Consider the following 13,521-nt stretch of genomic DNA (forward strand, 5'->3'; position numbering starts at 1 on the left):
TTAACAGGTGCTCTGAAGATTTTCGCTTCAAGAAAACATTGCTGAAATGGGATAGTAGATAAGTGCTTGCCTAATAAGGAGTTTCGGTGTGTTAACTCTTATGAGTCACTGACTAGGAATGAAAAATTCATTACCATTATGTGTAGCACAGATTTTGCTCAAGTTGTTTTCATCTTTTTATTGTAGCTATTCCCCTTTGTGTCATTGTATCTAATGCTATGGATCTGTCTCACACTAGCAGTGCAGCTGGCAGTGTTGTCTTGGCACATTGTGGTCGTTTCCTTTAAATCTGTGTATGACGAAAGTTGGCTTAATGTCCGCTGTTCCTTGCCCAGCCCGAGTGGCATCCCTATATTCCGGAACACGGCCACTACTTGGAGCTTGCATTTGGCTATCCTGAAGTGCTGTGGCCCTGGTCAGGCTTCCTTTCCATCCACTTCCTGGTGACTGCAGAAGCTGCACAGTGGGAAGGCATTGCCCAGGGACACGTGTCTCTCACTGTAGAATCCTCACCTGGGGTAAGGCAGTTCAGACAGTGCTGATGCTCAGAGAACAGAATTTGCTTGTGGGCGCAGCAACCATTGGACACACGTACTGGTCGGATTGCACATATAGATATGTAAACTATTTTTCATGCTTAGCAAGCAATGCTGTGCAAGCTGGAGGGACACCTTGCACTGCTCTCATGTGTGACCACAACACAGTATGTCGCATATTTTGGAGGCAAAAATATCAAAACAATGTGCAATTGAATGTCACATTTACTTTGTATGTTGTAATGGTGGTGTGATTGAACCCACTTATAACAAACGCAGACAATTCTGCGAAAAGTAGTGGTTATATCAGTACTTCATCATAGCAAGACTCCTATACAAAACCCACCTTGGTGGCTTAGTGGCTATGGTGTGCTGCTAAGCACAAGGTCACGGTATGAAATCCCGGCTCTGGCAGCTGCATTTCAATGGGAGCAAAATGCAGAAACACCTATATAGTACTATGCTTTGTGGGGTCAAAATTATTAGGATCCCTCACTATGGCATGCCTCGTTATCAGATCATGGCTTTGGCACAATTTTTAAAATTAAAACCTTTTGAATTTAATTTTTTAATTAAATATAAATGATGACATAGTTGATTGGGCACAGTAGTTGAAGAAACACCTCATTACAAGAATTGCTTGTTCTCTCGCTAGGATCGTATTTTTCTACCTAGTATTTCATTTTAAGTTCTTTTCACTCTGACTGACTCAAACATGGCTCAAATGGCACCGTGCCATGTGCACCAAGTGGCCAATCCCAGGGATAACAACAGCCCAGCAGCATTCGAGATTGGCCACTCAATGCACCATGCGGTGGCATCTGAGCCACATCCATGCCAGTGAGGAAAGGTGACAGAAATATTTTATATAAAGTGGTAATTTGATAAAAGCAGATGTGCAATAAAAACTAGAATGTAGCATCCCAACTGTTTGGCAGCTCTGTGTAAGCATATGAAGAGATACCCCAGCAATCTCACGTTTATGATGACCAGCCTTGTATCTTATAGCACTGAAAAAAAAATTGAGGTCCGTTTATTCTGCTGCAAGTTTCTGCCGAACGTGGGCAAGGCCTTTTTCAAAGAGCACATGCTTGGGCATATTGGTGATCCATGGTACTTTATAGCGCACAAAAATGACACAGGATTGAAAGGAATGGCACGGGTACAGTGCTTCATCTTCTTCAGGAATTATATGAGGCCACTATTGTTGCTGCTGCTGCATTCAGTTGTGTTGCAAAGCAAATGCAGCCACTCCAGCATTTGTTTCATCTCCTAAAATATCTTGTATCTTCTGCTTGAGAGTCAAACACTTACTTGAGGATCTCAAAGACATCATGCGCATGGGCAAGAATAAATGTCCAAGTGAAACGGCCACACGTTTCTCGAAAGAGAGGTGAAGAACGATAAAGAATGTGAACATGAGGTACCCACCAGAGCAGCCAAAGCCAAACCAGAGAAGCCTAATGTGTTTGGATGAGCACTGTGTCTGTGTACAAGCATAGTAACTATCGTGGAACATGCTCCACACGAATACAGTATGACTGTGTTGGTGGGGCTCCCATAAGGAGGTGGCTTTCACCATTTGGCTACTCCGTTGATTCCCCATAGCTTGGCAGATTGGAGGCAAGCTTCATAGATTGGAGGCACACACCGTTTTGGGCTTCCAGCCATGCATGGCATGCCCTGTCTAGCTAATATTGCAGGCCGAAGCTCTAGTGCTGTCAGTGTAAGTGAAAAGTTTTTTATCACGTCGCACTTAAAATTTCTTTGTCCTTTGACACTTCAGAATTTTGTCCAGTCCTTCTTTGCCTCATTTTGCTGATTTTTATTTTTTGTTGTTACTAATTGAATGTTTTTTCAGTTATTGCTATATTGCTTTTTATTCTGACGGCAGCATACTGTTAAATTCATTTCATTGCATTTTCTTAGTAGCCATCTGGCATTCGCTTTCATGTTATTTTCTTTTATCTTCTTTCAGAGACTTACCTTTCTTATTGCAAAAATTGACATTCTTCTTGTCTTCCTTTTAGGAAGGGGAGACAGAACCGCGGAAATCAAATCTAAAGTTGCCTATTAAGGCAAAGATTATTCCGACCCCACCTCGCAGGTAACCTTCTTTATTCCTTTAGTGCAGTCATACTGCTGGGGTGAAACTAATAAGTTTATGAAAAGAACATATAATGCATCTTTTTGTGTTTGTTTGTTTCAGCAAGCGCATATTGTGGGATCAGTATCACAACTTGCGTTATCCTCCGGGCTATTTTCCAAGGGACAACTTGAAAATAAAAACAGATCCTTTAGATTGGTAAGACCAGATAAGTCTTAACTGGTGTTATATAAACCACTGTCCTGACATGCTGACCTATTCTAACAAAATTTGCTTTGTATATATGCAAGAGCAAAGGTGTATTCTTTGTCATACCAACAGCATGTGCAACACTTGTTTAACTCTTTTCCTGTATGTCAGTTTACTTTAGTTGAAGAATTATTGGGTAAGGCACATGTTTTGTATATGCAGTCAACGTCAGATTTATCCGACTCCCTAGGGGCCGCGAAAACGTTCGAAAAATCAAGCAGTCCGAAAAGTTGAATGCATGCCTTTTACTGCCCCCAAGGGCTCAACTCGCCACAGGCACGTCCGAAATAGCTCCTAAATCCTGCCAGTACACTTATTAGGCGTATCGGTGCTCGTACTGGGACAGGAGACGGCGGGTACTCGCGTGTATAATGAAGGAATTCATACTGTGCCCCGTGACAATTGCCCCTTCCCACTTTTAGTATGCTTCACTGCAGTACTTTGCTTATGCTTCACCGCGTAACATTGCTGTATTGAGGCGAAGCTGACTTTTGGGAACCAGCATTATGCAACGCATCGTGCTTTCCCAGCTTCGAAGCCATTGGCGAGGATGACAAGGCAGGGTCAGCGCCATTACTGACAGTGGCGTTTCAATGACAAACGCGGCACCAAGCAGCAAGAAGCTTGGTAACGGACATCAAAGTGGTGTTGATAGTCTAGCTGGTTGTGGCTATGGCTTCTAGTGGATCTGCGAGCAAGAGCGCCGGTTTGAGGTGGCAAAATAATCAATGTGGCGGCGGTGGTGGCATCGATTAATTGAGTTTCGGACCTGCGGTCGCGGCAGAAAATCTGCAAAATCAAACAGCGAAAGGTTTCTGCATCTGAAATTTTAGATGCTCTTATGGATTGACTCTCTGGGATACGTGACTGTGCTGCGAAGGCGTCCGAATTATCGGGCATGTCCGGAAAATTGGTTTTTGACTATGTTAGGTTTACAGTATACAGCTACTGCACTATGTCATGTAGCTACCTCACCTCCAGGGTGGCACGGCCATGTCAGGCATTTCCTGAGCTTTTATCCATGTCTTCTAATGCAATGTTGTTCTGAAGTTGTCATGAATAAACTGAAAGAAAGAAAAGATCACATAAAATCAAAGCATAGCTTAATTTTGTTGGTGTTTTGTGTCATTCAGGGCTTTCTTATTTTACAGGGTTCAAAATTTTAAAACTGTTCCCAAGGGCTTTCAACTCCTTTAACAGTTCCTTACAAACAAGCTAATAAGCTATTACTTTGCTTCTTCCACAATACGTTTCACCGAGCAGTTCTTTCATTGAACAACTGTACTAAGAACCCACTTAATAAGAACAGCATGTTTCCCTATGATATCTAGCACAGTAGTAATGTTTCTGTACAAGTGGACATTTGAAAGTTTTGTCCACTTTTGCCATCTTTATTATTTTTTAATCTCAATTAGTCAAAAAATAAGAGCATCTTGAGCAAATAACATTTTGTATTGATAAAAGCCAATTCAATTAATTAAATTCAACCCTTAATTTGACCATGTTAAAAAGTTCAGAAGGGTATCAAAGCTCTTCTATGAAGATGAAAGCTTATTATCTTAAACTTGAATTGTTGAATAGCAGATTATCCATATAAAAGCTGATTGTCAGGGGTTAAATTACCAAAGCTATGAATCACACCAAAAGTGCACACCATATTCAAGTAAGTGTAGAAAGGCAGACAAGATGCTGCCAGTCATACTCTGTTTCGGAAAGTATGGTGTTACAGTACATTGTACATAGTAGCAAAGTGGAAGGCCGAGTTGTTGGGTCGACTTCACGTGGCAAATTGATAGCTTGCACTGCAGTTTTTGATGAATTTGGCAGGCTGCTTATTGCTGTCACAAGTGGTCTTGTGTTCAGGCTAACCATGTAGCTAGCTGCTAGCAGTAATTTCTTGGCCATAACGGCAAGAACACACTGTCAGGTCGATGCAACTGGCAGGTGAGGCACGGAGCATGTTTAGTTCATTGGCAGTGTGATTGGCAGCATCACTGCTGCGGCGTGCAAGGCAGAGGCTGCCATGACGTTCTTGAAATTTCTTGGGCTTTGTTTTAAGCTTGAAAACAAGAGCTGCGTAATTAGTGGCATGCCGGAAACAACCAAGACTGATATTTTTTGTATTTGTTCTAAAACATGGTAATCGCATATTTTATGTAAGTGTAGCATTTACAAAGTTAGTTAATCATTTCAAACTAATTAAAAAAACAAAAAAACATACTGGAGGTATCCTCAGGTTGCTGCTGTCAACATACACTTGGTTTCATCCACACAGAAGGCTTTGCTTTTGTTAAACAAATGGTACATGGGTTGTGTTCAATACTTACACGGCCCATTCAGTGCACTGCTCATTTTTCAGAGTCTGTGTTATCTATATTGTTATATTTAGGTGCACGTTAAAGAGCCCCAGGTAGTCCAAATTTCCGGAGCCCCCCACTATGGGGTGCCTCATAATCAGATCGTGGTTTTGGCACATAAAACGCCATCATTGAATTTATTTTAAATCTAAATTGTGCTGTCAACATGTCATGAATTAACCAGCCCATCTTTTCACTTTTACAGCTCTGCTGTCTCAATGAAACAAATTCTTTCTGGTGTAATTGGTAGTTTACTTTCCCTTGCAGGAGTGGAGACCACATCCACACTAACTTTAAGGACATGTACCAGCATTTACGAAATCATGGTTATTACATTGAAGTTCTTGGTAAGCACAACACATTGTCATGCTGCTTAGAATCTAAGTGCAGCTCTGTGTTTTGTGAAGTGTTTTGGTATTAATGAGTATTGAAACATTCTCTTACGTCTGCAGGTTTCCCATTCACCTGCTTTGATGCACAAAACTATGGTATGCATCCTGAATTATGCTTTCTTCAAATTGTTATTTTTGTTTTCCTATTTGTTGTGGTGCCCTATGTTCTCTGGAGTGTTGTCACTCCTCCCCTCTGTTTTTCTTATGATTCTGCTATCTGGTTTTTGCATTGAGAAATGATGGTAGCAGGAATTGTGTCCCCACTGCTTTTGACCAAGCATTCATTATGCATCACAAAACCAAGCAGCAGAAAAAGGAGTAATTGCAAACTTTGCGCACTATCATTCATAAACAAGTCAGAGGAAAATGTGCATTATTTTTTTGTTACTGTGCACAGGGCTACATAATTGTTGCTTGTCTTGAAGTGACTTAATTGGCTTTTATGCTATGGTAAGGTGTCATAGCCATATTTCTTTCCCATCCTTAAGAGGCCCTGCAACAGTTTTTGAACATAAGTAAACCCACTTAGCAGCTACAAAATACTGTTGCATACATCTGACCTAAATGTTCCTACATAGAAGCAGGAAGCCTGCAGTGTTCTTGAAAAGACTGCTTGCTCTTCAACTTCCTGAAATACCTAGCCCTTGTCGTGTGTGCAGTTAAGCCTCATTATGGCAAAGTTTAAGGGGCACTGCAATTCGTTCCTATTGCTTTGTTATAGACATTCATGACCTTCACCACAAATATACAGTATGGTCCTCTGTAGGCGATATTACTGCCATTTCATTAAAATGAGATGCAGCTACTTTTACTCACTTATTTACCCAATGGGCATTGTCCAAAGCTGTGCCTCTGGCAGAACCAAACGTAGAGAAACGTCATTAACCGTTAAAGGACGGCAAAAAAATGAAAAAGCTTGTAAGAAAGACGCAAATTTTTTATACATGCAAGTGATTCTGATAATCATATAAAACAAGGCAATGGGGAAAATTTCAGTTAGAAATGTAAATTTTACTTGGAAAAAGCTTTCTTTTACACTAGCAAAAGTGGGGTTCACTGCACACAAGTGTGCCTATGCTCCAAATCTTCAACAGCTCACTGTGCCATCTGACCTTATTTACAACAAGCACAAAATAAATGTGCGCCATCTGGAAGAAGCGTGGAGCAACACAGGAGCTCAAATCGTCTTCAGGCCTGCATGAAAAACAAAGAAGTGCTGGACAAGCTGGTCTCGTTCGTCTGTTAATAAGTTTGCGCTTGACAAGCCGAGCTCGTCTTCCATCCTTAAAGGGTTAATGACAGGCAGGGGTAGCATTTGGTGGTGGGAAACAATACCACGGTGCCAATACTGGTGTCTCCAATGTCAGGCAGTGGTTCAAGTCTTTCTTGTTCAGTATTGATGCAGATCAGCATTCAGTGTGCGAAAACAGTGGAGAAACTGTGAAGTAATTGAAGCTTATTCCTAGGTGACAGTTGACCAGAGTGAAAATTTATATAGTTTCCATATTCATATTTGTAACTGGTGTCCATGCTTTTCTGGCACTTTGTGATGTAGTCAGTTTAGATACCTAATTTCGACGGCTTGCAGCCACAACAAACAGCACCTTTTATGCATTAGCATTAGAGTGCTCATGCGAACAGAAACCCATTTGAGGAATGGAGAGGAGAGGAAGCACTTAACGTCACGAGAGAGGAAGTGCATCATGGAGAGGGAGCACAGGTGCAGCGAGGCTGGAGGGGAGAGGAGAAAGCGTGCATCATATGTCATCCGCTCCGGACCTAGGGAAGCACCGCACTGCCTGGTGTGGAGCCAATGAAAGAAAAGTAGAGGCGGCGGTGCAACACACTGGAATGCAGCTGAGAGAGTTGGCGCTCGGCCATCAGTAGATGCACTTACTCCCGGACAAGTCTAGACACGTTGTGCTTTCAGATAGTCTGGCTGCATTTGTGTTCTTTTGGCTGTATAGCTAAAGGTAACGATGGACTTGCACCTTCTACGAGTGCTACGAGTGACCCTGTACAAGTGCATCGACTGAACTATGCCGAGGCTATGCAATCAAGAGTCTAGTACGTCTCATCATTCTGCACAAAATTGAAATGTGCAAAAGGGGCAAAATGGGGGAAAGCTAATACTAACACATTGCTGTAGCAAGAATCCCATTGATTGCCCTCAAGCTTTTTTATCTATGCAGGCTGTGACAAAACTTAAGAAGAGTATTCTTGCATTTAAAGTACTGTTAGTATAGAAGCCATAATTTGCAACTTTTATGTTTCCAGGAACTTTGTTGCTTGTTGATCTTGAAGAAGAATACTTTCCTGAGGAGCTGGCCAAGCTGCGTCGTGACGTAGAGAATGGGTTGTCATTGGTGGTGTTTGCCGACTGGTACAATGTTTCTGTCATGCGCAAGATCAAGTTTTTTGATGAGAATACACGCCAGTGGTGGATGCCTGACACTGGAGGCTCAAATGTTCCAGCGATCAATGACTTGTTGTCATCCTGGAACATTGGCCTAGGTGACCATGTCTATGAAGGGGAGTTCACCATTGGAGACCATAAAAGTAAGCCAACCTTAAGCGTGACTCGATATGCAGTTGCTTACAGTAGGCACCTGAATGCCAGTCCTGGGTCATGAACAAGAAAAATAAGGGGATCCAAGGGGCTCGATTTTTTTTTTTTTTTTAGTTACAACCATACAAATAACCATACAAACAATGAAGCATGGTGCACCAGACTGTTGATTTACACCATATTCTTTCATTTTTATAGAAGCTATGTTTGTTTATTCTAGTTTATTTACATCCTGTTCATGAGTAAACATTGCCATGTTAATGTCTTAATTGCTGTGGAGTGCTTCTCTCTGGTTGGCAGTTATCATGTTAACCTTCAGTTAGTGCAAAACCCATTCATAGTTAAACTTATAAAATTTATCATACCTACTGTTTGAATGGCTTTAATTTAGAGCAGGCAAGCTGAAGAACTTTTAGGTTAAAAGTGGTTTAAGAAAAGTATATACAGTCGAATCAAAGATTATAACGAAGGCGCATCAGATGTGAAAATACGTTCATTATATCTTATATCCATCGTAAGCATACACACAGATATTGGTGAAAAGATGAAATCGTGATCAGGTCTATGCAAAGGAAATGCAGACGATGGGCCAACAATGGGTCTCCTGCAAATTTTGATGACCTGTCAGCATCTTGCCGTGCTGATAAGAGGCCTGAGAAGAACAATTACATGCACGTATTCTGCACCACCACAAATGCACAATCATGTTATCAGTTGTTATTATTATATAATTATTTTATTACTTCTGATTCAGTCTCTAAGGATATTTGGTGAGCTTATTAAAGCCCATTCATGCCAAATCCAAGATGGTTATGATGAGTGCATATTGTATGTGCCCACTGGTTAGCCATTTGAACCTTTTTTACAGGGCAGGCTCATTGTCTCTTATGGATTACTGTAAACATATTGAGTAATTCTAATTAAGAGATTTTTTAATATAACAGAATGGCAAAGAAATTGTTTGCAAGAACAGAATATGTTCCAATATTGTGCCAACTAAGTGTGTAGCGATTTAAGTGCCTTGTCTTTTGTAGGTCTCTGTTTTTCTTTCTTTTTTTTTTCTCTCTTGTTTATGGGCTCTTTGTTTTGCAGTGTACTATGCCTCTGGTACAAGCATTATCAAGTTTCCAGAGAATGGTCTTCTGATTCGGAGATCACTCACCAATCAAGGTTTGAATTGTATTCTGGCTGTGGGTCTGAATTCTACTCTGTTCTTGATTGTGGTGAATTAGGGCAAAATGCCCAAGACAGGCTGGCCAACGATCTGTTGGAGAGACTTATCTTTGTCATTGGGGCCTCATCATCTGCGGCGGCCTGTTCTGTAGTTCATTTAAGTGTGGCAACAAGGTGCTGTTGAGGACGACAGAAATCTACAGAGACTTAAACAGAGGAAAGGCATGAAAACTACCACATTGTATTTCCAGACAATGTAGTCGTCATGAAAAATATGCACATTCTTCGTGAAGTAAGAAAGGCAAGAAGAAACTGAAAACTATTTGGAATGTGGGGACAAAATAGAAAAATGTAGAGAGAGGTAGGTATGTGGGGTGGGTCACTGGTGAAATCATGTGTTCACAACATAGTTTTCTTTCTCTCTTTCTTCTTTAAGTACATTCTTTCAGACGTACCAGGGCAGAAACTGAACTAGCCCCACAAAGCCGAATGCAGTGTTCTTGCTACGCCGAGTTGGATACCTCAGAATTCTTATATAGGCGCGGAAAACTTAAAGCAAGACCTATAGTAGCATTTTTTATTCGACAGAGCGAGTTGTCAGTTATCGATAGCTGAGTAAACCATTTATTAATTAATTCATTGCTATACTAATATATCTTCACTCGCGTAACATTTCATTGTTTTTTTGTATGAATAAACTCTCCATTGCAAGAAATAAATTGGAATTGCCTGTAATTATATGTTTCAGTATCATTTTGTACTTGGGTGAAGTGAACAGAAGCTGACTAAACAGCACCCTTTGTTACATTTCAGGCCAAGAAGTGTTGGAGAAGAAAGCAGATCATGTGGAAGGGGTTCCTATCCTTGGTCTACTGCAAACTGGCAGTTCCAAGACTTCTGGGCGTATTGCTGTCTATGGAGACTCTAATTGCATTGACACTACGCACATCCAGAAAGGTTATTGGTTTTTTTTTTTTCTGTTTTCTTTTAAATGGCTGGTCGTTAAACTATGTTTGTCAGTGAGTGCTTGTGGTTCCATTGCAAAGTGAGATGTGTCATTCTTCATTCCTGTGCCATGGCATTGTATCGCCATGTTTACTCTGTTTTCATGCATACATTTGCAGGGACATGGAACGCATAATGCACCTGTCTCAGTATCTGTGTCAAAAGGTTATTGTTTCCCCATTTCTTTACAGATTGCTATTGGCTGTTGCATGCACTGGTTCAGTACTCAACAACAGGCCTGATTGCACCTTTCTTTGAAACCACCAATGCCGCTGTGCTTCCCAGTGATCCAGTGCTGCCAAAACGAATGGAAGGTATAGACATCATATTCTTATTTTACTTATACTAAATAAGGAGTGCATCTAAGTTCTAAGGTCCACTTACTCTTTTCCTCAAGAGTGGAATGAGCTACCAGCTTGCAGTTTGTGTCAATAGTGCAGCCACTAATTAATGCTGGGCTTCTTGCCAGATGGCAGCATTTTTGCTGAAAGTACATCATTGTCAGCCTTTTTCTCTGTTTCTCTCACTTTATTTCAGCGTTCTGAGGTTGCCTTTCTTTCCCTTTCTTCTTTTAATACGCGAGTTGGAGACGTCAGCTTTATGAACGCACCATATATGTACAACTGCAATTCAAGACTTTCTCACTTGAGCCCACTCCTTTCTTCCGAGTTTGATATAAGCAATGCATTGAACAGAAGTTGTTTCCTTCCATTACACATTTTAGGAGTTGCATTTGTGTTCGTAATCATCATATGTGTGGTTTACAGCAGCACACGTTGTACCATGCTTATCAGGAGAGTCAAGAAGCTGTACCTTCTTAAAAGAGATGCTCATCCCAAAATTTATTTAAAGAACAATTTATGTCTGAGATTTCCTTCAGAAATTACACTCAGACATTTTAAGCATAACTGCGAGTCGGCCTAGTTGGAACATATTCATATTTATACTTTTTGTGCGCAAACAAACAGGGACGAAGAAAGCGCTCGTCCTTGTGTTGCCCCTATTCTTCGTCCCTGTTTGTTTGCGCACAAAAAGTATAAACAGACATTTTACTTTTGCATGTCAGAAGTGAAGACAGATTTTGAACTAGAAAACAGTGAAAAATGTGTACATCACAATCATTGTAGCTTAAGAAGTCGCTAATTTACGAGCACATATTACTCATGCATGCCAAGCAGGTACCCATGAGCACATGCTTGGCCACACCACATGTGCTCTCTATTGCTGCAATTCATCAGGAGAGGTATAGAAAGCTGCATTATCCACATTCTTTTAAACAGATCATCTGTCGCTATCATATCCATCTAGAAAGTAGAAAGAAAAAGTATATTGTATTTGTCCAGTTCTCATGAGCCCCTGAATCAAAGGGACACTATAGAGAAAAATTGTTCGAGCTGTGTCTGTCAATTACCCTCCTACAATACAGTGAAACCTCGTTAAACCATAGTTGGCCAGAGCTCGGAAAAAGTACGTACTAAATGGTAGTACTGTTTAACCGAAATAGCTAGAGATCGACCACTTACCTGCCAGAAATGGAACTCAGAGAAAGTGCGATGAAAGAGGGAAAAAACGTGCAGTATTTATTCAATCGCCCGTGCTATCACTTTCCATGTCGTCCTCATCACTGTTGCTAGCCGACACTTCGGCAACAATAGAGGCAACGATGGCGAAAAGTCGAACCTCGTAGCTGACATCTCTTCGCGGTCGCAGCAGCGCTGCCGAGCAACTTCTTCGCATTCCAAATGCCACACACTGTAGTCAACAGTAGAGCCCTGTCACGTGCCAGCGCCGACTCCTTCCTGTCACGTTCGAAAGCACGAACGATGTCTAATTTTTATTCTATGCTGAGCATCCGGTGTCTTTTTTATCCGAGCTTCGGCATGACGCGAGTCCTCGTATGCAACGCCACACTCTCTGGCACGCCGCCGAAATGATGATGTGGCTTCACGCGCGAATTCACAGGGAACTTGGAGGCAGTTGTTCCAATCTCTGAGGCTTGTTCTGCTGGGCCGCCCGATGGAGACGTCGCACCGCCGTTTTTGCGCGACGAAAGGTGGAAACACTACGTGTTAACCAATACATACGCAATAAGCTGGTACAGTTTATGCGGATACAAAACACATTATGTTCAACGGCCGCTGAGTTGGCAATTTCACTTTACTACTTTTAAAACGAAACTACTGTTTAAGCGGGTACGGGTAGGTTTTACTGTACCAAAAAAGCTATCATTACCAGGAGAAGAGCTTTCGCAATTATGCAATTGAGCTTTCTCCTCCCCAGCAGATTTAGGGAGTGGTTGTCAGGTGATTTTTACAGAGGTCAAGAGACATTATTTGTGTTTTATAGGAAACCGTCTGTACCGGTACTCCAAGGTCTTCCAGAACCACCCTGGGGTACCAGAGCTGCGGGCATTGCCTCCGTGCCAAACGCTGAATTGGGCGGTGCCACAGCCACTCAATGAATCAGCACCCAGGTGACCATCTTTTAACCACATTGTGAAAATGACAGAAAAAATGGAAGTCCAAATGAACAAAGCACTGACTCATAACTAATTTATTCAAACAACCTTCGTCCTTATGTGTTGCTTTCAAAGGTAGGAAACACTTAAAAAGAAAAGTTCAGAATAACGTAAAAGCTACCGTGAGCAGTAGTGCACAAACCTTTTGGCGTGGTACTAATTGAGTATGTTTTAGTTGCGAGTCAGTTCTTATGTTTCTCTAGTCATTTCTTTTCTTCACAATACTTATCATTGTTTTCTTGATACTGTAAAACCATCAACCTGCCCAACTGTCAGTTTTGTTGTAGTTTGAAAGTAAACCTAACCTAACCTAGCCTATCTCAGCCCTGCCCAAACTAATGGTGTGCTCTAATAGGGGAACGGTAGAAGGATTTTGAACGGTCAAGAAGTGCTGGCATACGAGATTGTGCCAACCTTAAAAGCCTTAGAATTCAAAACAGGTTTGTCTGGAATGCAAGCAAAAACTTCCGAAATTCATAGTAAATTTATTGGCTACTAAGAGAACTCAGTGTTTCGTTTCATTTTTCATTTCATTTTATTCGGGCCCATTTACAAGCAAATGGAGGGGGCCAAGGTAAAAGCTGCTTATTGGCAGCTTGAGCAGTCCCTGGCCCC

At 41.4% G+C, this 13,521-nt stretch overlaps 1 protein-coding gene across 1 annotated transcript in view; it reads left to right on the forward strand.

Annotated features, from left to right (window-relative positions):
* S1P (membrane-bound transcription factor site-1 protease) overlaps nucleotides 1-13,521 on the forward strand; it is a 49,809-nt gene that overhangs the window by 21,756 nt on the left and 14,532 nt on the right. Inside the window, exons 15-24 of the mRNA XM_075703532.1 lie at nucleotides 336-518; nucleotides 2,567-2,643; nucleotides 2,746-2,841; nucleotides 5,517-5,596; nucleotides 5,702-5,737; nucleotides 7,919-8,200; nucleotides 9,303-9,380; nucleotides 10,197-10,340; nucleotides 10,580-10,702; nucleotides 12,735-12,861. Of these exons, the coding sequence (XP_075559647.1) occupies nucleotides 336-518; nucleotides 2,567-2,643; nucleotides 2,746-2,841; nucleotides 5,517-5,596; nucleotides 5,702-5,737; nucleotides 7,919-8,200; nucleotides 9,303-9,380; nucleotides 10,197-10,340; nucleotides 10,580-10,702; nucleotides 12,735-12,861 (1,226 nt within the window). The remainder of the gene's footprint in view (nucleotides 1-335; nucleotides 519-2,566; nucleotides 2,644-2,745; nucleotides 2,842-5,516; nucleotides 5,597-5,701; nucleotides 5,738-7,918; nucleotides 8,201-9,302; nucleotides 9,381-10,196; nucleotides 10,341-10,579; nucleotides 10,703-12,734; nucleotides 12,862-13,521) is intronic.

This window comes from Dermacentor variabilis, chromosome 1, assembly GCF_050947875.1.
Source record: "Dermacentor variabilis isolate Ectoservices chromosome 1, ASM5094787v1, whole genome shotgun sequence".
Taxonomy (NCBI): Eukaryota; Metazoa; Arthropoda; class Arachnida; order Ixodida; family Ixodidae; genus Dermacentor; species Dermacentor variabilis.